Genomic DNA, 25392 nt, shown 5'->3' with positions numbered 1-25392 from the left:
TGGCTGGGATGATTTAGTTGGGGATTGGTCCTGCTTTGAGCAGGGGGTTGGACTAGATGACCTCCTGAGGTCCCTTCCAACCCTGATATTCTATGATTCTATGAACACCGAGTGGCCTGCTTGTAGGTGTATTGAATGTTCCACACAGAAGTCCTACAGCATTGCTTTCAACTCTCTGATGTTGATGTGGAGAGCCAGGTCTGTGTGAAACCAGAAACTTTGGGTCCTGCAGTCTTCCAGATGAGCTTCCCAGCCCAAGTCTGAAGTCACTAGCGAGAGAGATGGCTGCAGACTGGTGAAGGGGACCCCTGAGCACACCTCCTGAGGGTTGAGCCAACGCAGGAGGGAGTCAAGCACTGAGTGAGGCAGGGTCACGATCCTGTACAAACTGTCTCCGGCTGGGATATACACTGACGCAGCCATGACTGAAGGGTCGAAGCCTGAGTCTGGCATGCTGCACCACGTAGGTACAGGCAGCTATGTGACCAAGAAGCTTCAGGCGGTTCCTTGCTGTGGTGGTGGGAAACTGTCTGATGCCTCGAATGATATCTGTCACGGCCTGAAACATTGCTTCCAACAGGTATGCCCTGGCTTGTGTCGAGTCCACAGTACTGACCCTATAAACTCTATCCTCTGGTCAGGGGACAGAGTCGATTTTGTTTTGTTAAGGAGACCCACGTTGTCAAAGGTGGTTCTGATGAATCTGACCTGAGCTTCCACTTGGGTCCTGGAGCGGCCCCTGATCAGCCAGTTATCGAGGTATGGAAACACGATGACTGCCATGCACTTGATGAAGACTCAAGGTGCTGTTGACAAGCTGAACAGAAGGACTATGAATTGGTAGTGGGTACTGTACACCACAAACCTGAGGTACTTTCTGTGCGGCTGAGTAATTGCAATATGAAAATACATGTCCTTCAAGTCGAGGGTGGCATATCAGTCTGCTGGATCCAGCAAAGGGAGGCTAAAAAGACCATGCGGAACTTGACATTCTTAATGAACTTGAGTTCTTGCAGGTCCAAGACAGGCCTGACGCTGCCTTTGGCTTTCGGTATTAGGAAATACTGGGAATAGAAGCCCTTGCCCTTCTGCTCCTGAGGAACCTCTTCCACTGCCCCTAGCGATAGTAGCGAGTGAACCTCGCGTATAAGGAGCTGCTCATGAGAGGTGTCCCTGAAGAGGAAAGGGGAAGCGAGGTGGAAGGGTGTGGGGGGGGCCCACAGAATTGGATGGAGTATCCCCTATCGTGTGGAGCACCCAGCGGGGTCCGAAGTAATACAGGACCATGCATGGTAGAAAGGGGATAATCAGAGTGAAGAGGTAAGGTGAGGTGGATCCAGATCTTGCTCTGGTTCACTGTCCTCGACCTCACCTTCAAAAGGCCAGTTTGGCCCCTGAAGATGGTTTGGATTGTTCTGAGCCCTGGCTAGAGGGTTGATGTGGCCTTCTCCTGCCACTCTGATTTCTCCTTCTGGAGTCATCTTGGCAGTTCTGATGACTGAACCATTGAGGAGGCTGTGGACGGAAGTGTCTCCGCTGCGTTGAAGGCATATAGAGGCCTTGAGCATGGCTCTGGAGTCTTTAAGGGTGTTTAGCCTTTTGTCATTTTTTTCTGAGAGTCTCACCCTCAAAAGGCAAGCCCTGAATGGTTTGTTGTACCTCACAGGGGAGGCCAGAAACCTGGAGCCATGTGCACCTTCTCCCAGCCACTCCTGTGGCCGTAACCCTGGTGGCTGCATCTGTTCTGTCAAGTGCTACCTGAAAGGACACCCTTGAGATGAGTCTCCCTTCCTCAATCAACACTGAAAACTTGGTATGGGAATCCAAGGGGAGCAGTTCTGTGAATCTGGCCATCACCAAGCAGGTGTGGTAGGAGTACCTGCTGACGATGGCCTGCTGATTGGATATGCGGAGCTGCAAGCCTCCAGTGGAACAGACCTTTCTCCCATAAAGGACAAGCCTTTTAGCCTCCCAATTCTTCGAGGAAGGCCTCTGGAAGCCCTGACGCTCGCAATGATTGGCAGCATCGACCATGAGAGACTCAGGTGTGGGATGCCTGTATAAATGCCCATAACCCTTGGACGGCACAGAGTAGTGACTTTCGTTGTGCTTAGCCGTAGGGCGCAATGAGGCTGGGATTTGCTACAGAGTTTTTGTGGTATCAGAGATGGTTGTTATGAGGGGCAGGGCAATACATGCAGGTCTGGAGGGGGCGAGGATGTCCACCATTGGAGCTGCATCCTCCACTACCTCCTCTGCCTGAATGCCTAGGCCCTGGGAAACCCTTCACAACAATTTCTGCAGAACCTTGTTGTCCTCCAAGGCCTGGGCTGCCATCATTCCAGCCAATGCCTCATCTAGCGAAGAGAGACCCCCATGAGTGGTAGCTGCTCCCTTCCTGCTGCACATGGGTCCCACAGCACTCAGATGGTGTCACGCCCCTCACTGTAGGGACTGCATACACTGACGCAGGCACCACCAGTGCCAGAAGTGTCATCAGTGCCGATATCATTCTCAATGTCAGAATCGCCGTTGGCGCCGGAGTCAATGTCGCCACTGGCGTCCCTGCTGATGCCAGGCCCAGCGCCGGCTGTGCTGGAGGCCTCGAGATGGTAGTGCAGGGTGGTAATAGGCCTACCCCCAGCCCTGCTGGTGCTGGTGGGTGAGACAAACAAGGCAGAGGCCACCGACGTTCCCCTGGAATGAGACTCTTGGCTGCGACCTTGGCTTTGATGAAAAGCCTGGGGAGTCCAAAAGAGCCATTGCACTGGGAGCTGCCATTGGGCAGGCCACCATGCTGGGTAAGAGTGTCGGTCCCAAGTTGATGTGGACCGTCTGCTCCTACTCCTCTGGGACTGATAGGAGTCTGACTCTGACTCCGAGGTGCCTGAAAACGATGACCACGGGGGAGCGGTACTTCTAGGCACCGTGTTTTTGTGCCAAGGCCTCGGGGACTGGCATGGCTCCTGGGTCTGCTCCAGTGCCAGGGATGGCATGCTGGGGTTGGAGATCAGCTGGCCATCACAGTGGCCCGGGGAACAACCGGCGCTGGCGATCTGTCCCGTTTGGGAGGAAAGAATGCTGCCATGAGATGAAGCAGTTCCTGGGCTGCTTCAAACGCCTCTGGTGTCAAAGGGAGGTGCAGCTCACGGCTCGGCCTCGGCGAGCGAGGAGGGTCCGGACTTAACTGCCCTTCTATGCAGGCAGGAGTCAGCACGACCATCGCCGGTGGAGAAGCACTAGTGTGGCCCAACTAGGGTCTAACAGTGGCAGGCTCCTTAGGCCTAGAAGGGGGAGAGCAACCCCTCTCCGGCCACCTCTTCTTTTGCGGCTCCAGTGATTGCGAGCAGTGCCTGCGTGGGGCATGTTAGCCATGAGCGGAGCTGTGATGTGCCATGAGCCCTTATCCTTACCTGGCACCGGTGCTGACAGTGCCAGAGCACTCCACACTGAGGAGGAGATACTTGGCACAGGGTCCATCGACCTAGAGTCGGACTGGGGGTGGAGTGCTGCCTCCATCAACAGGACCTTCGGGCACTGCTCTCTGTCTTTTAAAGTCCTGCACCGAAAGGTCTTACAAATGGCACAATGATCTTTCTGCTGGCCCTCTCCTAAACATTTAGACAGGAGGTGAGAGGATCGCTTCTGGGCAAACTCTTGCCGCAGGCTTCGCTGGCTCTGAAGCCTGGAGACCCTGGCATGTTCCAGCATCAGGAGAGTGTAGGAGGAAATTCTCCCCCCGCGAAGGAAACTTATGTAACACTAATGAACTACCAACTACTATTAACGAACAATGGAAAACTAATGGAGAACAACGTAAGAAACTGCTAAATGTGCTTGTCAAGACAACAGCACAGAGAAATTCCAGCTAACTTTCACTGATGGTAAGAAGGAACTGAGAGGGTGGCAAATTGGCAGGGCTATATATTGAGCGCCATGAAGGCGCGACTCCAGGGAGCACCAAGGCTGACCTGACAGATGCTGCTAGGGAAAAATCTTCTGGCTACTGTGCACGTGTGTATGCACACACTTGATTAGAAACGACATAAACAAGCACTCGAAGAAAAAACAAGCACTCGAAGAAGAATAGAAATTTCCTGTAGCCACTCTGCTCTAACTCCCTCAGAGCGAATGATGGTGGAGTTGTAGTACAAGCATACTGGACCCAATACAGTAGGCTCAAATAAGACTGCATTCACTGCATATTCCGCCCTTTCTGAGCTTAAAAGATGTCTGTGCTGATTCATAATTCAAGGACTGTGTTAAGATGATGTGTAGTAAGCAATAAAATGTGGGTGTGGAAATTAATGAACCAAAATTGGTGTCAGAAATTAGGCCTAATTGGAGAATAAAATAATGTGGAATAGGCTGTTCCACCCACCATTCCCTCTGTGGGTCCTAAAACAACAGACATTAGAGGGAAAAGAGGAGGAACAGATGGAAGCTACTGGGGTGAGCTTTGCCATCATGGTGTCACCCACACTGGGACCCCAGGCCTTCGTCATTCTGATCCTGAGAGATCACCTGAACCAGACCAGATCAGAGAGAGAGAGAGAGATCCAGATGACATTGCCAACCCCTACCAGCTTCACCTGAATACCAAACACCTCTGAGATGAAACAAGATGAATCTTTAACAACAGCAGTAATAACAATAGCTATAGCCCATCTCAACTTCCTTCTTCTCTTCTAATCAAGAGCTGTTATTACCATCTTTGATACCATCTAAAATATTGTCAAGCAAGGGGAGTTTTCCTTCTAAAACTCTCAAGCTAAGGGAAAGAGAACCAGGAATGTTGTTAAAATGAAAACCTTAATTAATACTTCACATTTCAACACTAACTGTTTTTCCTTCTTTTCTTTATCTTTAATAAAAGGTTATAAAGGTTTTCAGTGGTGTGTTTGCCATGGTACTAAGCAGCCTGAAGTCTCTGTATACAAAACCCAACCCTTGTTTAACATTGTTTAATACTGGAGAGTGACTGGGTTATGTTAACACTTTGGGTCATATATTTCATCCAAATAAATACAATAGTGCTGCTTCTGTGCCTATCTATTATTTAAGGCAGAGGTGTAACTGAGAAGAGAACATCATAGGTTGAAATAATTTCATAAAAGTGATTTTGAGTGTATCAGTTTTTGGGTTTCCAACTTGAGATATTTTAAAGTAGTCAGACATTGAGAGGTCAGGTGCTCAGCAATTTCTGAAAATCAGGTCCTCTAAGGTGTCAAGTTGGACACTAAAAAATTAAGTCATGCAAGATGACTAGTCACTTTTGGAAACATTGGCCAGAATGACTAGAATTTGGTGCCCAAATTCTACTGGATTATGCTGAAATTCTGAATTCTGAAATTGGCTCTGCTGCTTGCCAGTTATATTGAAGTGAGGAGGAACCCAGTACAAAAATGAGGCTATTAAAACTGATGCAGGGAATTCAGGAGTGAGAAAGCTTAAGTTACCTTGATATTGTTTTTATGTTCATCCTGACAGCCATTTTGGATAGCTCCTTCCTCTCTAGTGACATCACTGCTGGGAGCAAATGTAACACTACATGAAGGACATGTCTGCAAGAAGACAAAAAATTGAAAACAGAAATATTCAGATACCATCAGAACATTATTCATTTCACAACAGAGTCATTTTCACTGCTACAACAGTCCATATTCCAAGATTCCCTTTCAACAAGAATTGCATGATAAGATGTCCAACCATACTGCAATTTTAGCTGGATACTATGTAAAGCCACAAAATGCTATTGTGAATCACTGCTGTGTGGTTAAGTGAAAACTAAACAGCAGAACTGAAAACAATAAGCAGAAAGGGGAATGCCAGTGAACAATCCCAGATATTCTTCTTACTTAGAGTTTTATCGGTAATATTTACCTGAATTACTCAGTATAATAGGCTATTATGCACTGTGTTTAATCCCTGTGTATTAATTTATAATGTATGGTAGTAGCATATTTAGACAGATGAGACATGCTTTTCCATGCACATACAGGACCAGATTCTCCAATATGGTGTAGCTACTTTGTGCCAGTACATCCTGCTTTCTGGAGAAAGCCCTACCACCTGATGCAATAACAGAAAGCTGCAATAGACACTGCCACCTACCTGGGCTGCTAGTACAAAGGCCAAGGCTGGGATAATCTTGAGCCTTAACAATCCTTGGTTGTAGTTTCAGCTCATTAGGGCTGTTATAATAGCCAGCATAAGTCAAAGCAACCCTCAGGCTGCCCTAATTTATGCTGGGGAACAGACTGCACACAACAGCCCCAGGATTGAGAGAGTTCAATGGTAAACTTTCCATTCCACCCACTCCCATCTCAGTCTATGTTGTATGGAGTCTGGCTCCATCCAAAGAACTTCTCCAAAGCTGTCACAAAGCATATTAAAAATCCTGTTTTGGTGGTCTAAAAGTCATAGTGCACAATTTAAAACTCTGTATATATGCCTCTACCCCGATATAACAAGACCCGATATAACACAAATTCGGATATAACGCGGTAAAGCAGTGCTCCGGGGGGGTGGGGCTGCGAACTCCGGTGGATCCAAGAAAGCTTGATATAACACGGTTTCACTTATAACATGGTAAGATTTTTTTGGCTCCTGAGGACAGGGTTATATCGGAGTAGAGGTGTACTGTACAGTAATGTATGTCATTGTCACACTAAAATAAAGTTAAATATGTATTAATATGTCACCTATAAATTAGTGCAAGTGGCTCTCTACTCAGCAGCCTTTTCTTAAAGGACTACTTGCCTCTAATGTGGACTCTGGATCAGCAGCATGATAAGGGACTCACAGGTGGAATACAGATAATAAACAGGATACTCTCTAATGGAACACATTAGAAATATTGTGCTGGACTGCATTTTTGCCATCTACGCTGTAAATTACACACCAAATAACTGTTAATGCAATGTTAAGACTGTACAGCTAAAAAAATAATAAAAATAAGAAAATATAAAAGTTAAGGCTTCAACAGGAAAGCAACTGGACTATGCTGAAATCCTGTATATACAGGGATACTGGTTAGTTACCATTCCCTCTTCCCCTCTTCCTCGAGGCCTCACTCCTCTCGATGGCCTCATCCTCCCACTCAGTGTTGAAACAATAATTAAAAACAGAAAAAGAGCATCTGGAAAATCGTTATATGATATGCTCTAAACAGCTCAGTTTCTGCAAAGGAAAATCATGTTTCATTAATCTATCACATTTTTGAGTATGTCAATAAAACAGGAGATAAAGGAGAAATAATTGACATAATTCATTTAGAGTTCCAAAAGGATTTAGAAAAGGTCTCTCACAAGAGGTTACTAAAGAAACAATGTAGTCATGAGCTGAGAGGCAAAATACTGTCCTGGACCAAAAAGAGACAGAAAACGGATGGTCGATTTTCATTATGGCAAAAGGTTATCACTGGGGTGCCCACCTCACGGTTTCACACTAGGGGCATGTCTACACTACGAAATTAGGTCAATTTTACAGAAGTCGATCTTTAGCAACCGATTACGTACAGTCGATCGTGCGTATCCCTACTAAGCACGTTAGGTCGGTGGAGCGCGTCCTCAATACTGTGGCTAGCACCGATTCACAGAGTGGTGCACTGTGGGTAACTATCCCACAGTACCCACTGCCCACTGAAATTCTGGGTTAAGCTTCCAATGCCTGATGGGGCAAAAACATTGCTGCGGGCGGTTTGAGACTGTGTCATCAAGTCTCCCCTCCCTCCCTCTCTGAAAGCAACGGCAAATAATCATTTTGCACCTTTTCTCCTGGGTTATCCATGCAGACGCCATAGCACGGCAAGCATGGAGCCTGCTCAGCTGCACACTACTTTTGTAAACACCTCACACATTATTCTGCAGTATGTGAAGAGCCTAGCTAGGAGCCACCAGCAAGAGCACCGCACGAGGAAGATTGGGAGGAGGACATGGACACAGACGTTCCTGAAAGCTAGGGATGTGGCAATTGGGATATCATGCTGATACAGTGGAATGCCAATTCTGGGCCCGGAAACAAGCACAGATTGGTGGGACCACATAGTGTTGCAGGTATGGGATGATCTCCAGTGGCTGCGAAACTTTGCATGCATGAGGCCACTTTCATGGAACTTTGTGAGTTACTTTTCCCCGCCCTGAAGTGCAGGAATACCAAGATGAGACCTGCCAGGACAGTTGAGAAGCGAGTGACATTAGCCCTGTGGAAGCTTGCAACGCCTGACTGACACCAGTCAGTCGGGAATCAATTCGGAGTGGGCAAATCGAGTGTGAGGGCTGCTGTGATTGAAGTAGCCAAGCCAATCAATAATCTTCTGCCAACCAGGGTACTGACTCTTGGAAACATGCAGGTCATAGTGGATGGCTTTGCTGCAATGGGGTTCCCTAACTGTGGTGGGGTGATAGAATGCATATTCCTATCTTGGCACTGGACCACCTTGCTAAACAGTACAGAAACCGCAAAGGGTACTTCTCACTGGTGTTGCAAGCACTGGTGGATCACAAGGGCCGTTTCACTGACATCAGTGTGGGATGGTCGGGAAAGACGCATGATCCTCCATCTTTTGGAACTCTGGGCTATTTGAACAGCTGCAAGAAGGGACTTTCTTCCCAGACCAGAAAATTACCATTGGAGATGTTGAAATGCCAATAGTTATCCTTGGGGACCCAGCCAACCCCTTGCTCCCATGACTCATGAAGCTGTACATAGGCAGCCTAGACAGCAATAAGGAGCAGTTCAACTATAGACTGAGCAAGTGCAGAATGGTGGTAGAATGTGCCTTTGGACGTTTAAAAGGATGCTGGTGCTGTTTGCTGAGTAGGTTAGACCTCAGCGAAAGCAATATTCCCATTATTACTGCTGCTTGCTGTGTGCGCCATAATATCTGTGAGAGTAAGGGGGAGATGTTTATGGCGGGGTGGGAGGTTCAGGGAAATCGCCTGGCGGCCAATTTTGAACAACCAGACAGCAGGGCAATTAGAAAAGCACACCAAGGCACACTGCACATCAGAGGGGCTTTGAAAAACAGTTTCATGACTCATCAGGCTATGGTGTGACAGTTGTGTGTGTTTGTCTTTGATGCAAAGCTGCCCCTTTTGGTGAATGTACTTTCCTGTAAGCCAATCCCCCTCCCCATCTTCGACCACAGCTGGCAAAGGAAATAAAGTCACTATTGTTCTGCATCCATTCATTCATTCTTTTTATTTAAAAAAAAACCCTGAGACCACTGACAACACTAACTAGTAAAAGGCAGCCTGGGTGGGGGAGGAAGGAAGGACAAGGCCACATTGCTTATTGTAGCCACACTACAAATCAAAGCTGTTTGAATGACAGCTTTCTGTTGCTTGGGCCATCCCCTGGAGTTGAGTGGCTGCGTGCCTGGAGGCTCCCCTCCAATGATCTTGGGCATCTGGGTGAGGAGGATATGGAACTTGGCGAGGAGGGCAGGCAGTTACACAGTGGATGCAGCAGGGGACTGTACTCTAGTTGCCTTTCCTGCTGCTCCACCAGATGCCTCATCATGTCCGTTTACTCCCCCATTAGCCTCAGCATCTCCTCCTGCGTGTTCCAATCACGCTCACTGTATGCTTTGTAAGCTCACTACCAGTGAATGTCTCCATGCATTCAGCTGTGCCATATCAGTTCTGGAGGACTGCATGAGCTCTGAAAACAGGTCACTGTTAGTGCGGTATTTTCACCTTCTAATCTGCGATAACCTCAGGGACGGATTTGATATGGGGAGCACAGAAACATTTGCAGCTGCAGGAGGGAGGAAAGGGAGAGCAGAATTTAAGAAGATACATTTCTGAGAACAAAAGGGAGACAGTTTCACAGAGAATCAAGCAATTTACAGCAGACAGCACATGTGTTTTAGGTACAAAGTTGCATTTTGCCTTTTATATTGAGTGCCTGCCTGTATGGTGACACATCACACACGGCTAGGCAACAGAATTCGGTTTCCAGGCAGCCATGGTAAGCCAAAGGGTATGCGGGGCTGGCTTCTTCCACATTCATAACATGCGGGAATAGTTTCAAACTACAGAGTCCTCCTTTCCCATAGCAACCAATGCTGGTTGGGTTTGCCATTTAAAAGGAGGGGGTGCGGTTTTGGGGTGGATGTGCAGGACACTCCTCCCTGCCTCCACATGGCTATTCTCCAGAATGATCCCTTTTAGCCAAGCTCAAACAGCTCAGCATGACCGGGGTCTAATGTGCCAGGAATCACCAAACAGGAGTTACTGTTTCCTTACAAAAATTTCCCTATTTCAACCAGGTGACCATGAACGATATCACTCTCCTGAGGCTGACACAAAGATAAAGACTGAATGTTGCATGAATGTGACCAAATCCCAGGACCATTTTCTGCTATGCTTTGTGCTGCAAAAATTCCAGACTACTTGCTACTGGCTTGGTGTGGTAAAGTGTCCTACCGTGGAGGATGAAATAAGGCAGCCCTCTCCAGAAATCTTCTGCAAAGGCTTTCACAGTACCTACAGGAGAGCTTCATGGAGATGTCCTGGAGGATTCCCGCTCCATCCCCAGACACATTTTCCAGTAGCTGTACTGACCGTGAATGCATCACAATTGTTCAGGGAAAATCAAACATTAAACACAATTGCTTTTAACTCCAGAAGTGTAGTTACAAATGTGCACTCACCAGAGGTGCTTCTCCGCCTTCAGGATCCAGGAACAATACACCCTGGGAGGGTACTGGCTCCAGGGTGAGGAAAAGGTCCTGGCTGCCAGGGAAAACAGATTCTCTGCTTGCCTGCTGCACATTCTCCTCCTTTTCCTCATCCACAAAATCCTCCTTGTTGTGTGAGCTGCCACCTTGCAGGTGTCCACAGACATTGGTGGGGTAGTGGCATGCAGCTGATCATAGAAGCAGCATGTCTGGGACTCTGACCCAGACCAACCATTTGCCTCCTTTGTCTTTTGACAGGCTTTGCCTGAGCTCCTTAATTTTCAAGCGGCACTGCTGTGTGTCCCTGGTGTAGCCTCTGTCCACCATGCTCTGTGCGATTTTTGAATATATATCAGCATTTCTTCTGCTGGATCAGAGTTCTGCCTGCACAGATTCTTCTCCCCATACAGTAATCAGATCCAGTGTCTCCTGTTCGCTCCAAGCTGGAACTCATTTGTGATTCTGGGACTGCATGGTCACTTGCTCTCCTAAGCTCGCCACATTGACCAAACAGGAAATTAAATTCAAAAGTTCCTGGTGCTTTTCCTGTGTACCTGGCTAGTGCATCAGAGTTGAAAGTGCTGTCCAGAGCAGTCACATTGGAGCACTCTGGGATAGCTCCCAGAGGTCAATACCATCAAATTGCACAGTGCTGCGTCTACAGTACCCAAATTCGACCCAGGAAGGTCGATTTTAGCGCTACTCCCCTTAGCGGGGAGGAGTACAGCAGTCGATTTTAAGAGCCCTTTAGGTCAGCAGAACGGGGTTGGTTGTGTAGATGCATTCCTTATAAAACTGACTTAACGTGGCTAAATTTGACCTAACCTCATAGTGTAGACCAGGTCTAGGTCCAGTGTTGTTTAATATATTAAACAACAATCTGGAAAAGAGAGTGAGCAGTGAGGCAGAAACATTTGCAGATGACACAAAGTTATTTAGGTTAGTAAAGTCCAGAAAAGACTGTGAGGAACTTTAGACAGACCTAACCAAACTAGGTGAATGGATAACATGAATACAGATCAATTTGATAAATGCAAAGCAATACACATTTGTATGATTAAATTTTTAACTACACTTACACCTTCCAGGGTCCTAAATAACTGTATCTGCATAGGTAAAGGATGTAGGCATCATTATGAACAGTTCAAGGCCTTAATATAGTGGTGGGCAACCCGTGACCCATTAAGATAATCTGATTATGGGCCACAAGACATTTTACTGACGCTAACTGTCCGCAGGCACGGCCCCCAGCAGCTCCCAGTGGCTGTGGTTCGCCGTTCCCACAGTTCCCATTGGCCAGGAACAGCGAACTGTGGCCACTGGGAGCTGGGGGAGGCCGTGCCTGAGGATGGTCAATGTCAGCAAAATGTCTCGTGGCCCACAATCAGATTACCCTGATGGGCTCCATGCGGCCCATGGGCTGCAGGTTGCCCACCACTGCCTTAATGTGTAGCAAAAAGAATATGGCATGATTAGAGGTGCTTCAGAGCAGAGTGAGGAGAATATTAGTAGCCTGGAAAAACTCTCATATGAAGAGAGATTGAAAAAAATGGCAGGAGAGTCCTGTGGCACCTTATAGACTAACAGACATATTGGAGCATGAGCTTTCGTGAGTGAATACCCACTTCGTCGGATGCATGCCATGCATCCGATGAAGTGGGTATTCACCCATGACAGCTCATCTCTAATACGTCTGTTAGTCTATAAGGTGCCACAGGACACTCTGCTGCTTTTACAGATCCAGACTAACATGGCTACCCCTCTGATACTTGAAAAAAAAATGGGACTGTTTACCTCAGAGAGGACGTAAATGTGGGGAGGAAGAACATGATAAAAGGATACAAAATAATGAAAAGTAGAGAGAAGATGAGAGATGAGAAGCCTGATCTAGCCTAACATAAAAACAAGGGGGAATTCAACAAAACTTAAAAGCAGATAATTCAAAACTGATAAAAGGAAATACTTTTTCACACAATATGCAATATTAAAGGCACAACATCAAACTATCCCAATGACAAGGAAAGATAGGAAGAACTGAAAGAAGCCAATATAGCTCCATCAGGAGATGAAAATCAAAAAGGAATACCACAGAAAGTGGAAACATTATAAATTGCTAAGGAGGAGTACAAAAGAATTGCACAAGCAGGTAGGAACAAAATCAGAGAGGCTAAGGCATAAAATGAGTTATTCCTAGCAAGGGACAAAAAAGGCAATCAGATGATGTTCTATAAATACATTAAGAGCAAGAGAAAGATGAAGGAAAGCATATGTCCTCTACTTAGCACGGAAAGATTGTTTATTATTGCTGACATCAAGAAGGCTGAGGTGTTTAATTCCTATTTTGGCTTCAGAATACTCAACCCAATTAATATTAATAAAGGGGAAGAACATAAGCCAAAACAGAGAAAGAACAGGCTAAAGAATATTTAGGCAAGTTAGCTTTATTCAAGTCAGCAAGTTCTGATGAAATGCACTGCAGGTATCTAAGTTGAAACAATCTCAGAACCATTAGTGATTATCTTTAAGAACTCATGAAGGACAAGTGAGGTCCCAAAGGACAGGAGAAAGGCAAACATATTACCTATCTTTAAAAAGGAGAACAATGAGGAATAGATCAATCGTTCTGGTTACTGGCCTTGTGGATGGGTGAAAGCTGTGGACATGACATATCTTCATTTTACTAAGGTTTTTGACACAGACCCACATGATATTCTCATAAGTAAATTAGGGAAATGTGGTCTAGATGAAATTACTATAAAATGGGTGCAAAACTGGTTGAGATACCATACTCAAAGAGCTATTATCAATGGTTCACTGTCAAACTGAGTGGACATACGTAACATGATCCAAAAAGGGTCAGTACAGGGACTAGTACTATTCAATATTTTAACTGATGACTTGAATAATGTAGTGGAGAGTAGGTTTATAAAATGTGTGGATGATACTACGTGGGAGGGGTTGCAAGCACTTTTGAATTCTAATCCTGTCCACCAAACTTGACAAACTGCAGAAGTGGTCTGAAATCAACAAGTGCAAAGTACCAAACTTAGGAGGATAAAAATCAAACACACAAGTACAAAATGGAGAATAACTGTCTAGGTGGTAGTACTGCTGAAAAAGCTCTCAGTATTATAGTGGATCACAAAGAGAATACGAGCCAACAATGTGATCCAGTTGCAAAAAAAAGGCTAATATCGTTCTAGGGTTTAACAACAGGACTATCATACATAAGACATGGGAGGTAATCATCCTGTTCTACTCAGCACTGATGAGGCCTCAGCTAGAGTACTGTGTCAAGTTCTGGGCAGTCATACTTTAACAAACATAATGATAAATTGGAGAGCGTCCGGAGGAGAGCAACAGAAACAATAAAAGGTTTAGAAAATTTGATATATGAGGAAAGGTTAAAAAAAACTGAGCATGTTTAGTCTTGAAGAGTGGGGAGACCTGATAACACTCATTAAATATGTTATGGGCCGTAAAAAAGAGAGCAATGATCACTTTTTCTTCATGTCCACTGAAGATAGGATAAAAAATAACTGTCTTAATCTGAAGCAAGGGAAATTTAGATTAGATATTAAGAACAACTTTCTAACTAGAAGGATAGTTAGACACTGGCATAGGCTTCCAAGGGAGGTTATAGAACCCCTGTCATTTCAGGTTTTTGAGAACACTACAAACAAACAGCTGTCAGGGATGGTTCAGGTATACTTTGTCCTGCCTCAATGCAGGATGCTGGACTAGATGACCTCGAGGTCCTTTCCAGACATATAGTTCTACAATTCTTTGCAATTAGACTATGGAATTCATTGCCACAGGATACCATTGAGGTCATGAATTTAACAAGGTTCCAGGAAGAACAGGAGATTTATATGGATAACATGAATATAAAGTGTTATAACAGTTAATAGTAACACAAAATGTGGATATGAAAACCCCATGTGACACTACACCCCATATTCATCCTAGTAATATTATTATTATATAATTATGGCATAATTGTGATGCATTTTGTACAAGGTTTCATTGGAAAAGTTATGATTTGCTGAATATGATTATCCTATTTGTATGTGTGTCTCATTTTTGTATCTGAAGTTATAAATATTGATTAGAGATCTGTATGTAAAATCATAGTAAAATATGAAGCGTAACAAAATACAGTACAAAAAAACTTGGTATCAAAATAAGTAACAGATTACAATGTTTTATATAAGAGTCGTCTACTTGACTCAGTAATTGCTATGTAGAGCCCTGTGTGGATACAAAATGTGTATCCGCATACAATCCACAATCCATAAAAATGATCCAAGGATATCCGCATCCGCAGATATAAAGTGGTTATCTGCAGATTTGCAGGGCTCTAGCTATATGCAGTAAGTTTAGTTAAATTTTTCTGCATCTTTCCTTCACCATCATAATTCTGTACAAGTACCACGTCCTAGCTCAACTGTGAGGTTTTGCATTTAAACTACAGCGTATTTATTGTTGGGGGAGGCGAGTAAGATGTTATTGAAATGTTGTAACAATTTACATACTGCAAGGTACCTTTTCCCATTCTCAGGTAAAACTGAGAAGAGCCTTCCAGCTCTGCTGCTGGAGAACCAAAGAAAGCTGGGTGCTCAGCCCCTCGCCTTACTCCCAGCTCCAGGGGGCCGGGCATTTCGCCTCTCAGGTTCCTAGATCTGGGGAGGTAGATGCAAATGCAGAGAGGCCAGGGATCTCAGTTTGAGAGACCCCTGACAAAATTTTTGTCAATTTCATTTACAAAGTGAAGTGAAAAAGCATTTTTAGTCAGAAAATCATTCTTAAGAAATTTATTCTACCAGCTCTTCCCACACTGCCAATGTTGCCTGCTTTGCATTTAAAACAGTAAGTGTTGAATTGATTTACAAATTACATTGCCAGGCCCTGAAAGACTACATACACGCATGGGAGAGAAGCCATCTCCCTGCTAAAATCAAATCATGTTTGCAGCAAATAATTAAATTGTAGTTTATTTTACTATAAAGCCTACTCTGACTTGCTTGGCAAATTAAGCAATCACTTATTTTTCTGGTAAAAATAACCGTCATTGAACCATCTGACTATCTCCAGTCACGAAAAAACCTATGATGAGAGAGAGCACTAACAGGCAACATATTCAAAGCTAAGTCTCAGGCACACTCAGTAGTGCATTCTCCATGATTTCATTCTCCTCCCTGTTAAGGCTTTACATCTGTGCCAACGTCAAACAGGCCCAAATTCCTCCCCTCAGTTCGGCAGCTCAGTTCTATTGCTCTGCTTAGTCCCTTCTTTTTTTGCCCTACTCCGCTCTCATTGGCAGTTCAGTTCTATTGCTCTGCTTAGTTCTTTCTCCTCCTCATGCCTGAAACAGCTCAATTTTTTGCACCTCTCTAATTAGTCTCCTCTAGACTCTGTCACTTCCAGCTGTTAGGACAAAACTGCTGAGACGGATAACACTCAGTGGTCCCTCTGTCTCGCTGTCATTGTATGGCAGACAGAAAGCTTAATACTTGCTCTGCTCTATTGTCTTGGGTTTTTAGTCAATAGATTTTTCCTAGCCTGGACGCTACAGCTTAGATTGAGATAAAGTAGGAGACAAAAACAACTAAAGTCTGGCTAGGTAAAATATAACAACATAAGAATGGCCCTACTGGGTCAGACCAATGGGCCATTTAGCTCATATCCTGTCTTCCAACAGTGGCCAGTGCCAGGTGCTTTAGAGAGAATGAACAGAACAGAGCAATTACTGAGTGATCCTTTCCTTGTCATCCAGTCCCGGGTTCTGGCAATCAGAAGTTATGGGACAACCTCGTGCATGGGGTTGCATCACTGATCTTCTTGGGCCATTAATGGATCTATCCTCCATTAACTGATCTAATTTTTTTTAAACCCAGTTATACTTTTGTCCTTCAAAACATCCCTGACAACAAATTCCACAGGTCGACTGTGTGTTGTGTGAAGAAGTATTTAGTTTTGTTTGTTTTAAACCTGCTGCCTATTAATTTCATTGAGTGACCCCTGCTTTTAGTTTTATGTGAACGGGTAAATAAAGAATGTACAGAAAGAGAGGTTTCATGTCACCAAAAGACTTGGGATAAACCAAGTTGTACACAGGTTTGGGAGATGGGATATGCTATAGTGGCATAAAGCTCATCTCTCCACTCCCTTAATCCTGGGGCCACTGTGTGAAGGCATGGTCTCCCAGGTGTAGGTGAGAAGAACCTGAGGGCTGCTCTAAGTTTTGCAGGCAGCTAAGCAACCTGAGGGGCCAAAGCTATAACCAGGGATACACATGATATACAGGTGTCTCAGTTATGCCCTCCTTGCACTCGTGACACCCCCACCCCCTGCTTTACAGTAGCAGCAAAATGAGGGGTGGCATAAACGATTTCCTGTCAACTCTACTCCACCGCAAAATGCATTTTGCATTGAGGAGCTGCTCTCAGGACTAGATATGCTGGTTTAACGTATGACTGCAATCTGCTGGCAGTGCAGCCCAAGTGGCCATATCACTCTGGAAGATCTGGTCATCATTTGTCTAACTCCATCAGCTGGCTAGGAGGAACCACAACAAAAGTGCAAGGAAAGAATAATAATTTGTGCTCTATCAGTTTAGTTTTGAGATGAAATAATACAGTGTAACAATAAACAAAATCCACACTTCCTAGGCTACCTTTTCTTTCTTCTTAAGAACGTTTGCCATTTTCAATACTCAGAAAGTAATTCATACCAATTACTGCCTTTAGCTCTATATAACTTGAATTAAGTTTCTAAAGCAAGCAGCTAAGTAAAATATAATGTCCTAGCCATCCAGAGCACATTTATCTATTTTACAGCAACTGACATGAAGAGCAATTCACACAGGCCAACCCTACAATCATTGGCTGCACAGAGAGTATTGTCTTCCCTGGGTTTACTGATGTTTACTGCATATTCATGAGCAAAATGCTAGATTACTAGATTGCACATGCTTTGAAGGTTCTTGTGGGAGAGAGAGAAAGAGGAAGAAACAGGAGAGAGAGCCAGTGTCAGCTGAGAAAGGAGAGAATTTGACAGTGTGAAGTCTGAAGCATGAGTAATGGTATTCTCATCATCTCATCAACAGAGAATAGAGTAGTAGCAGCCCAGGAGTTAGAAACGAGCTAATGGAGTGCCAAAGTACCTATATCAAGCACAGATATATTTTCTTTTAACATTCAGTTCAGACTGTTGAAAGAGGAATTGTTAATTTGTCTATTCATAGAATATCAGGGTTGGAAGGGACTTCAAGAGGTCATCTAGTCCAACCCCCTGCTCAAAGCAGGACCAATCCTCAACTAAATAATCCCAGCCAGGCCTTTGTCAAGCCTAACCTTAAAAACCTCTAAAGAAGGAGATTCCACCACCTCCCTAGGTAACCCATTCCAGTGCTTCACCACCCTCCTAGTGAAAAGGTTTTCCTAATATCCAACCTAGACCTCCCCCACTGCAACTTGAGACCATTACTCCTTATTCTGTCATCTGGTACCACTGAGAAAGGCTAGATCCATCCCCTTTGGAACTGCCCTTCAGGTAGTTGAAAGCAGCTATCAAATCTCCCCTCATTCTTCTCTTCTGCAGACTAAACAATCCCAGTTCCCTCAGCCTCTCCTCATAAATCATGTGCTCCAGCCCCCTAATCATTTGTGCTGCCCTCTGCTCGATTCTTTCCAATTTTTCCACATCCTTCTTATAGTGTGGAGCCCAAAACTGGACACAGTACTCCAGATGAGGGCTCACCAATGCTGAATAGAGGGGAATGATCACATGCCTTGATCTGCTGGCAATGCTCCTACTTATATTTATTCTGAACTACAGATATTTTAAAAATTATTTGTTCAGCAGCAAATCTGAAAATTCACCACATTACGTCAAGGCTGATTTGCCAGGTTCTTGATAAATATTTGAATTTTTTTTCCTTTACTCATAGACCAAACTGATGTTTTGAATAAAAAATAAACAAAGCATGTAAACAAGCAAGCAACAGAAGGGCTCTGTGATGGGGTGTTCATCTCACACAGGATTAGAAGGGGTGAAATTAACTGCCCAGGATACGGGCAGAGGAGTAGCCAGGGAGCAAGGAGTTGATTAAAGAAGGGTCAGCTGGGCAGGAATAGGCTGAGTGTATAAGGCCCAGGAGCTGAGACCTGACAGAGCTTTGGGGAAAGGGTAGTGACTCCCTAGGAAGGAGGAGTGTTTGGCGGCTGCAGAGAGATAGTCTGCAGTCTCCCTGGAAGAAGGTTGAGGGAATGGATTTGGAGCTGGTACTCCCAGAGAAGGAGGGGAACCAGGAAGAGTAGAAAACAATTCTCAAAGGAGCAGTGAGGGTTGAGAGGATAGAGCCCAGAACTACGGAGCTGAGGGTCCCTGGACTGGAACCCAATGTAGAAAATGGGCCTGGATTCCGCTACTGGCCACTGGAGAAGTAGCACCATCGGGGAAGCACGGGAGAAGACTGCTTGGGACTGTCTGCATAGAATGACTTTGGGTAACCACGGAAGGGGAAAATATGGAGGCTGAGTCATGAAAAGCAGGCTGCAGTTCCTGGAGTAAGATAGGTCCACAGGGTGAGAGGAAGGCAGGAAAGGCACCACCTGAAAGAGGGTGCACCAACTGGCAGAGCTAATCCCCAGGAAGGCCAGCAAGAGGGGTCACTGTGGTAAGTGAACCCCCTCACAGCCTCTCCTATCCCTATGCCCATAACTTGCTTCATACCTCTAGGGTTCTAAAAATACTTTGCCTGAATTAAAAACAAACAAACAAAAAACAAATAACCACAACAACAATAACAAAAACCAACAACCCTAACCTTGTGTTTTTCGGAGTGTTTGAGAGTCTTTGCCAAGTCACCAGTATTCTCAGCTGATGACGCTCCCTGTATCTTGACTCCATCTCCTGCCTCCAGACCAGTAACCAATGCCTGCGAACAGCTGCAATGGGACTCCTTCACTTTCTGACCAGATATCAGGTAAGTCTTCAAACCTATGGAAAAATTACACAATTAAAAAATCATTTATGGAAGCAATTCTTAGTTTTTCATTCTTTGATTTCTTAGATACACAATATGAATAATAGATTTCCACACCTGAGAAGTATCAAGACTCAGTGATACAGTAGAAATAACTATCATTTGCACACAAACCTCAAAAGTTTGGATAATATTAGCTTTAAGGTGTTGGGAGTGACATTTTTCTATTGTATCTGGAAATACCTGATCCTAGGAAATCCTAACAAATTGCAACAATTGTAGAGATGGTTGAAGGATGCATACTTTATTTTGCTCTCCCTCTTGTACTCATTTAGGCAAAGCTATGGCCTATGCATGGGACTAGAAGTCAGAAACTTCAAAATTCTAATCCAAGCTCTGAAACTGACTCTTTCAATGGACTTTGGCAAAATATTTATGGCCTCCTTTTCATAGATATTGAGGGCATGTCTACACTACAAAATTAAATTGCTCTAACTTACATCACCATATAGCCACTGCAGTAATTACATCGCTTGTGTGTGTCTACACTTTGCTCCTTGTGTTGGCAGTGCGTGTCAACACTGTCAGTGTGGGACGGTTTCTGAAAGCCAGTAACAATTGATATAAGCAACATGGTGTCTACACTGACACTGCATCGACCTAACTACATGGATATTGATTCTACACGTCTCACGGAAGTGGAGTTAGTAAGTCAGTATAACGGGCGTGTTACCTCAGCAGGAGTGAAATTTTAGTGTAGATATTTATAGAATAAAGTTGACCTACGCTGCTTTGTGTTAACCTAATTCTGTAGTATTCTTAGGGTCACAGATGGGTGCTTAACTCCCTTCAGTTTCATCCACATCCAAAAGTTGTACTGATTTAACTAGGGGTATGTCTACACTGCAAATGACAGCGTTATTGCAGCATACCTATGCTATCTTAAATCTAACTAGCAAGGCCAAAAATAGCAGTGAAGACATGGCATCATGGGCTTCAGTATAAGAAGGAGTTTATGCTGCCACATATTCACTAGCCATGCTAACAAGATTAAAGCTAGTGCAGGTATGCCTACTTAAGACACAATCATACCTCTGATTGCAGTGTAGACATACCCTAATTTATAAGCCGAGAACTGGCAGAGATGCACTGGCAATCGATAGATGTTTTTGCCATTCTAGTGTTGGGAGATGTATATATTTTTAAAGAATTGTATGTGCTACATGCATTTATGTAGTTTATCCAAAAAATATTTTAAAAATAAGTAAGTGAGGCTTAATGGTCACTCCATTTGATGTTTAAAAACATAAGAACGGCTGTACTGGGTCAGACCAAAGGTCCATCTAGCCCAGTATCCTGTTTTCTGACAGTGGCCAATGCCAGGTGCCCCAGAGGGAATGAACAGAGCAGGTAATCATCAAGTGATCCATCCTGTCACCAATTCCCAGCTCCTGGCAAACAGAAGTTAGGGACACCATCCCTGCACATCCTGGCTAATAGCCATTGATAGACCTATCCTCCATGAACTTATCTAATTATTTTTTGAACCCTTCACAACATCCTGTGGCAAAGAGTTCCACAGACTGTATGTTGTGTGAAAAAATACTTCCTTTCGTTTGTTTTAAATCTTCTGCCTATTAACCAGCACTTCATGCATTTCATTACAAAGACTATTTGATATCCATATTCTGTGAGGATCCAACTGTTTTATTACAGACTCAGCTACTTATGAATCTTATGGATTTCTGTAGTCTATCTATGGATTCCGGGACAGACCTTGTCTCTCCTTCTTCTCCAGTCAGGTAGTTCATCAGCTTACAGACAATTATGCCTTTAGATGGGGCTCATTTGCATGGCCCCTCACTGTAATGTGCTGTCACTGGTTCCCCATAAGCCACTGTGGTTTAACAGTGAGCTCTGACAGTTGCAACAGCTAATCCATAGACTGGAAAGGAGATGGCTAAAGCACATCACCACCCTGGGCTTTGACTTCTGTCTAGCTTGGATGCTTAAGGCAAGTGAATTAGCTTTAATTCCATTACTGACAGGTATTATGAATGTCTCACTTAATGAGGAAGGGCACTAACCATCCTTGAATACTGAGGGTCACCCTTCTCCTCAAGAAACCATCACTTGACACTGGAATGCTTCTCCACTATTTCCCAGTTGCAAACATCATCCTTTCAAAGGGGAGAATGAGGGCTATTCAATTCCAAGTTCACTTGCGACAGCAATGATATCCCAGGTAAGTTCCAGACTCGACTGGGATATCATTTTAAACTGTGCTCATGAAGACCATGAATGATCTCCTGCTGGTTTTACATCAGGGTCAGCTGGCCATTTTGGTCATAGTGGACCTCTGAGCAACTTCTAATATGACTGACCACAGGCTATTGCTTCAGCAACTGAGTAACATTACTGGTATGTCTGGAATTGTCTACCAGTGGTTCTAATTATTCCTAGAAGATAGAAATTAATCTGCAATTGTGCATACTCATTGAGAAATATGGTTTCATTAAAGGTTCTATTCTATTTTACTTTTTAGTCAAATAGATAAAGGCTCTTAATGAGATCATTTTCTGAAATCTGAGCTAAAGTATCATCATTATGTTGACAATAAACAGCATTGTATTTCTCTTGCCCTGAGAATCCTGCAATTGTTTCTCTGTTCTGGAAGAATTCTTCAAGAATACTGCCAGCTAGATGCTCTGGGGCTGACTTACTCTCAACCGTAGGAAGACTGGATTCTTACTTCTGGATAAAATCTATCTTATAAGAAGGCTCCCTCCCCTTCATATCCTCACTTGTTGGGCAGATTTTCTTCAAATACAGAGAATTAGCTTAATTTTAGCAATTTTGGACCACGCCTTTCAAATAGAAAATCATGTGTCTGATGTGGTAGAGAAATTTTTTTTTTCTATTGTGCCATTCAAACCAGTTGAACCTTTATTTATTTCATGACAGTTTTACACTATCAATATATCTGCTTGTGATAATGATTTAATTATTATAACTCCGTGTTCACTTGACTGTTGGGAGGGCTGTTCTGTTACTTTCTTGCCCTTACCTGTGTTTGGCTTGGGCTGGCTACTGTATATCTGACACTGGCTCCTTGAGACTTGTACTGATGGGAGTGCACTTATGTGCAGCTGTTTTAAGGAACCCACCACAATAATCAGTCAGCAAGCAATTACACTTTTATTATGGGAGCTTTGCAGCAGGAACTCACTATTCACTGAAATTTGTTCTCTCTCCCATTTTTAAAATTCCCCTTAAGTTGTTGTGCTCGTTTATTATCTTCCTGTCCAATGCTTTTCTTTCTCTTTTTAAAAATATGCTGCCCCCTCTTTGTTTTGTATGTTAAGGCAGTATTTTATTCTGTTTTTATAACACTGTATTTGTTTCTGTTCTGTTGTATAGCATTTGAGCTCTTTGGCAATATTTTTGTATGTGTGTTATGTAAATAAAATTATCTCCCGTTTGAGTTCCACATCCAACAAAAAGATGAAAAGCCTGTACTGCAGTAATTCAAAACTTGTTTGGAAAAGCAGCTTCTCAATTCTTCACAACCTTTAACCACAGTGGACTGCGATTCCTCTATCCCCAATTCCACCCTTCCTGCTTTCTAATGGCAAACCCTATTAACCAAAAGTAGTTTTTGTAGCATTTGACAGTAAGAAGTATTCTCACACATGGCTTTGTCTCTTATGTTTTAGTTCTAGGGTCTAAGTTGTTAAACTAGCTGATTATTGGCCATAAGAAAGGGAACCTAACCTATTAAAAAACACCACTTACCACCTTCTCTGTCCTCCTAACCCCCACCGCACACACTAAACAGGAAGCATAACACAAAATGTTTGATTCAATAGACACACTAACACCACCATTCTGCAAACACTTAAATAAATGTTTTACTTTAATAACATCAAAATTAATTGCACTACTCATATGCATAAAGTGAAGCATATGTGTTTGCAGGATTGAGGCTTAAGGAAGCGAATTAGATGGAATTCTTGTAATTATTTGAAAATTAACAAAAATGTTTTAAAATCTTTAATCATCATAGTACTTTCCTAGTTGACCTTTTCCACATATTTAATTTTATTGGTTTTGTTATTAAATTTCTGCTACCCTAGCATAATATGTGCTTTGCTCTATTTTGCCAGTGATTCCAATTAAAGTGCTTAGCAAGAGAGCTTCTATGGTCAATCTAATTAAAGATTTTTTTAAATAAAAGCTGACAAACAACGCTTGTTCATTTTGTAAAGCTTGTTATTTATCATTTCTTACAATCCATAAATTGACGAAACTCTCTCAAACCCATTATAAAAAGGCATAATTGTCTCCTTTTTTCCCCCCAATTCTAGCAAGTAACTACAATCAACATTTTATTTTGTCGCATTGAAGGAAAAAAAAAGGATACAATACCTAAAATATTCAGCCCAAACAAACCACAGCAGGCTTAATCAGTCAAGTACTGTAGCAGCATTGAATTAGTCTGCTATCAATAGGGGGCAAGGCTGTTATTGTATGTATAACACAGCAAGCATCTGGTGCAGTATTTGTGTATCTTGCTGCCTAGTACAGCATATATGGATCAGTCCGTCACAGTAAAGCAAATTCTACGATATGCCAGCATTATTACATTCAGAAAAGAAACCTCAAACATTTTTATTAAAGAAGTCTAATTTACTGTGTTCATTTCTTCTCTACCAGACGTATTCCAATTCACTGTTTAAAACAATACCATTTAATGTGGTTTTACAGTGAAAATCTACATTACCAAACCTTGTCCATCATCTTATTTTATCTCTTTATTAAGAGAGGAAAATTATTTCATCGAGATCTCTCTGAGATGTCAAATATTTGGAAATCTGTTAATCTCTATATCAGATATTGCATATCTAACTGAAAGAACACCCTGCTCTAAATTTACATTTTATTCTATCCTCTGAAGAAATGGGCACCTTCAGCTATTATCTATTAAATATACAAGTTGTTTCCTTCACTTGTCTTCACAGGGACTGGAAGTAGGGGTGCTGCCGCACCCCCTGGCTTGAAGTGGTTTCTATCACATACAGGTTTTACAGTTTGGTCCAATGTCTCTCAGAACTCCTACTATACAAATTGTTCCATCACCCCTGCTTGTCTTCATGTTATACTCTTCACTACACTTTCAAACTTGTAACAGCTTCTCCCCTGTACCCCCTGAAAAATCCATTAATAATGACTGAGACACTCTTGTTATCAGCTCATAGGTGTGTGAACATTTCAAGAACAGGTGGCATTTCCACTAGTGGAACTAATTCCAACTGATGACCCGTTGCAATCTTCAGGGCATGAAATAAATGTATTGATTTGGTCAGACTTTTGATTAAAACAACTTGATCATGAGAGCGCAATTGGGCTGCAGGTGTTTCCTGGTAGCACTAATCATCATGAATTTCAGGCTATTCTTTTTCCATAGCTTAATATCTGATTTTTGTAGGAAGTTGTTATTTTTGTAAAGAGCTCAGATATTAAATTTAGAAAGAGAGAGAAACTTTAAAGGCTCACAACTGTCTGGTAGTAGCATAATATGCTCACAAGAAAGGGATTACAGTTCAGAATTTCTCCTCACTGGGTTGGAGGCACTCTAGGGTTCTGTTTGGGGGATGAAGTTTATCCACAATCTTTTATTTTTCTTTAAAAAAAAAAATCCTAAATCATTTCCTGC

The 25392-nt window shown here is 43.3% G+C and overlaps 1 protein-coding gene across 6 annotated transcripts in view; it reads right to left on the bottom strand.

The window, feature by feature from the left end:
• ADCY9 (adenylate cyclase 9) overlaps nucleotides 1-25392 on the bottom strand; it is a 178816-nt gene that overhangs the window by 78088 nt on the left and 75336 nt on the right. For all 6 annotated transcript variants that reach the window (XM_032781649.2, XM_075069379.1, XM_032781648.2 and 3 more), the window contains 2 exons: nucleotides 19518-19690; nucleotides 5460-5564 (listed from right to left, as the gene is read on the bottom strand). In XM_032781649.2, the coding sequence (XP_032637540.1) occupies nucleotides 5460-5564; nucleotides 19518-19690 (278 nt within the window). The remainder of the gene's footprint in view (nucleotides 1-5459; nucleotides 5565-19517; nucleotides 19691-25392) is intronic.

Source organism: Chelonoidis abingdonii, chromosome 9 (genome assembly GCF_003597395.2).
Source record: "Chelonoidis abingdonii isolate Lonesome George chromosome 9, CheloAbing_2.0, whole genome shotgun sequence".
NCBI classification, from domain to species: Eukaryota; Metazoa; Chordata; order Testudines; family Testudinidae; genus Chelonoidis; species Chelonoidis abingdonii.
Note: the sequence above shows the minus strand (reverse complement) of the source record. Positions and strands in the feature narration are given on the sequence as shown.